The 1,658-nt window shown below is 44.5% G+C and overlaps 1 protein-coding gene across 1 annotated transcript in view; it reads right to left on the bottom strand.

Annotated features, from left to right (window-relative positions):
- LOC108788335 (solute carrier family 15 member 2-like) overlaps positions 1-1,458 on the bottom strand; it is a 42,410-nt gene extending 40,952 nt beyond the window's left edge. The window contains exon 1 of the mRNA XM_018558085.1: positions 1,377-1,458. Within this exon, the coding sequence (XP_018413587.1) occupies positions 1,377-1,386 (10 nt within the window). The 5' untranslated portion in view covers positions 1,387-1,458. The remainder of the gene's footprint in view (positions 1-1,376) is intronic.
- Positions 1,459-1,658: the final 200 nt, after the last annotated feature.

Below are 1,658 nucleotides of genomic sequence, written 5' to 3' on the forward strand. Positions count from 1 at the left end.
CCCTCCACTGGCTTCCATCCTGCTCCCCCCTCTGCCAATCCCTCCACTGGCTTCCATCCCCCCGCCCCCCTCTGCCAATCCCATCATTATCTCCCAATTGCTTAACTAATAAAATAAAAAATAACTAACAACGACATACAAAGCCATCTATAACTCTGCCCCTGACTGCATCACCCACCTCATCTCGAAATGTCACCCAAATCGTCCTCTCCGCTCCTCTCCAGACCTCCTGCTCTCCAGCTCTCCCGTTACCTCCTCCCATGCTCGCCTCCAGGACTTCTCCAGAGTGTTTCCCATCCCCTGGAACTCACTACCCCAATCTGTCCTTTTATCTCCTACTCTGTCCATCTTTAGGTGATCCCTGAAAACTCTTCTCTTCAGGGAAGCCCATCCCACCTCCACATAATAACTGTCCTTTTACTTCTTCCACTAACTCAATCTACACAATTATTACCTTTTGTATCACTCGCCCCTCCTACTAGAGTGTAAGCTCCCACGAGCAGGGCCCTCCTAGCCCTATTGTACTGAATTTGTATTGTCTCCCCCTGTATTGTAAAGTGCTGAGCAAACTGTTGGCGCTATATAAATCCTGTACAATAATAATAATAATAGCTTTGATGCAGGACACACACACATAGATCTGAATGGGGCCTTACTGTTAGCCAAGTGAGCGGCACTGACATGTGACATTTGCTCCGCTGCGTTTCCACAAATCCTCGTTAGGTGAACAAAGTAAAACTTCTGCTGAAGATGAATTAGGATGCCGATAATTCAACATGAAGCGTCAGCCAACAATGACATTGTATTCAGAACAGCCTAAAGGGCCAGCGGTTACTTCGTTAGCCTTCGGATAAGCTGGCACCGCTCCTTGGCAAGCGCCTCTTGTACATCAGCAAAGTGATAGAAATTCTGCACGTACACCCTGAAAGGACAACCAACTCACTATTATTATACATTTAATGTTTCTAATTTGTATTTTGCATGAAAATAAGAAACATTTGCATTAATTTTGTTATGACGCCGAGGTAATACATTTGCCACCATCATTTCCCCAAATATTCTCAAAGCCATTCACGTTCAGGTAAATAATACTGAAAGAGTAGTTGATGCGTGGAACATCAGCACAGGTAATGAGTCAGTGAAATTAACTGATCTATACTCAAAAAAGAGTAAAAAGAAAAAAAAAAACAAAAAGAACAAAATCAGGGAAAGGAGCACACTGCGTGGCCAGCTCCGTCTTCTTCAATGTTTAGAATAATAATAATAGTTATTGTTACATTTGTTATTATTGTTGTCACTATTTATAAACATATGACTGCAGCAGACAATACGAGTACAGATCTGCAGAGATGAAAGCTGCTATCTCTGTCCTTTACCTGCCCCCATGGTTGCTCCTTTTGCACCTCAGTCCTCCAAGAAAGAGCAGCCTCCCTCCTTTGCATCTTCCTTTTCTTCTTCTCCCAAAGTGTGGTCAATGATTCACCAGCAGTCCCTCCTGCCTTCCCTCCAGCCACCAATAGTAAGTAGATGGAGATTTATTTTTCTGCTCCTGTTTGGGATGAGATGTCAGTGGAGACCTTCGGACTGTCCTGAGCTGACAGACAATTCCTCAATGTGTGATGAACCTGGAGGGGGGGAGGGGAGGGGATCAGGGCTGT

This window comes from Nanorana parkeri, unplaced genomic scaffold, assembly GCF_000935625.1.
Source record: "Nanorana parkeri isolate BGI_ZX_2015 unplaced genomic scaffold, ASM93562v1 scaffold320, whole genome shotgun sequence".
NCBI lineage: Eukaryota > Metazoa > Chordata > Amphibia > Anura > Dicroglossidae > Nanorana > Nanorana parkeri.